General features: G+C 74.2%; 1 protein-coding gene across 1 annotated transcript in view; it reads left to right on the forward strand.

Annotated features, from left to right (window-relative positions):
* PLEC (plectin) overlaps nucleotides 1-1,703 on the forward strand; it is a 29,357-nt gene continuing 27,654 nt past the window's right edge. Inside the window, exon 1 of the mRNA XM_012722872.1 lies at nucleotides 1-553. Coding sequence (XP_012578326.1) covers nucleotides 16-553 — 538 coding nt within the window. The 5' untranslated portion in view covers nucleotides 1-15. The remainder of the gene's footprint in view (nucleotides 554-1,703) is intronic.

A 1,703-nucleotide genomic window follows, 5' to 3' on the forward strand; every position in this document is an offset into this window, starting at 1 on the left:
CCGCGCGCCGCAGCCATGGTGGCCGGCATGCTCATGCCGCTGGACCAGCTGCGCGCCATCTACGAGGTGCTCTTCCGAGAGGGCGTGATGGTGGCCAAGAAGGACCTGCGGCCGCGCAGCCCGCACCCCCACGTGCCCGGCGCCACCAACCTGCAGGTCCTGCGGGCCATGGCCTCCCTGCGGGCGCGCGGGCTGGTGCGGGAGACCTTCGCCTGGCGCCACCTCTACTGGTACCTCACCGACGAGGGCGTCGTCCACCTGCGCCAGTACCTGCACCTGCCGCCGGAGATCGTGCCGGCCTCCCTGCAGCGCGTGCGCCGCCCGGTCGCCATGGCGACGCCTGCGCGCCGAGCCCAGCACGTGCAGGCCTTGCAGGGGCCCCTGGGCTGCCCCCCCAAGCGGGGCCCCCCGCTCGCGGCCGACCCTGCCCGTGAGGAGCGTCTTGGCTACCGCCGGAAGGAGCCGGAGGAGGGGACCCCGTTGCCCCCCGCGTCGCCCGCCCCCACCCCGGGGGCCCTGGCCAGGCCTGGCTCGGAGCTGGTACCACCCTCAGGTTAGCACGGCCGCGGGTGGGCACGGGGTGCAGGCGGCTCGCAGCCTGGGGTGCTGGGGCTGAGGCTCCTGGCTTGGGGAGGCCACAGGGACTCGGGCGCTGGGCCTCCGGGCCATCTCGGCGTGGCCGGCCTGGACTGGCAGGGACAGCTGGTGTGGCCCTGCCCGCCCAGCTCACGCGGCCATCCTGTGCCCTGCGCGCCTCGCCCCGTCTGGACGTGGCCTGTCTGTGCAGAGGGCCTCTGGGCAGAGGCCCGGGCAGCTGTTTGAGCCCCGTCTTCCGGGGCCATGTGGCTTGGGGGTGTCCGGGCCTGGCCGGCGCGGGGTTGGCCTAGGCAGGGGTAGCCCTGGGGGGAGCACGGACCCCGGGCAGCACATCCCAGAGGCCAGGCCAGGCCCAGCTGCGCCCAGGGGAGTCCTCCTGGCTCAGGCGGCCGGGCCTGTGGCGGCCAGGCCCTGCCCGTGTCCCGGCTCTGAGGCGTCCTGACTAGGGCTTTGCCACTTGCCGCAAGTGGACACTGCCTGGGGCTTGGCCCGAGGGCCGGCCTGGTTTTGGGGGGCTGCGGGGGGCCTGAGGTGAGGCCGGTGGGTGGTGGGAGCTGGCCAGGTGGGGGACCCAGGCCCAGTTCCCAAGCGCCGAGGGTGTCGGGGTTCCAGCCTGTCTGGGGGGCCTGCTGGCCACGCCCTCCGAGGATGAGTGTGTCAGGGCAGGGGCGGCCTCGGCCCTGGGCTGTGGCCAGTCCTGGCCTTCCCAGCCCCCTGGTGGGGGACAGTGTCTCCTGCCAGGGGTGCCTGGCCCTCCCCTGGCTGCCCCTTGTCTGGTGGGCGTGGCCAGGGCCCGCCCCTCCTGGCCGGTCACCCGGTGGCTGCCCTGGGTGTGGCTGTGGTGGGACCAGCCCTGAGGGGTGACTCAGTCTTCCTTCCCAGCCCCAGCCCGCGGCTCAGAGTTTCCAACAGGAAACGCCCGCTCCAGGCGGGCTGCCCGGGGCTGCCACCCCTGACCCACAGGCCAGGCCTGGCCTTTCTCACCGGAGACACCCTGCTGTCTGCTACGCACTGTACAGCCAGGGGCCCCTCTCCCCAGCTCCCCGGCTGGAGTCGCCTGCTCCTGCCATACCCCTAGGTCCGGCTGGGGGGGGCCGCAGAGCCAC

Source organism: Condylura cristata, unplaced genomic scaffold (genome assembly GCF_000260355.1).
Source record: "Condylura cristata isolate star-nosed mole 26May11 unplaced genomic scaffold, ConCri1.0 scaffold00009, whole genome shotgun sequence".
Lineage (NCBI taxonomy): Eukaryota > Metazoa > Chordata > Mammalia > Eulipotyphla > Talpidae > Condylura > Condylura cristata.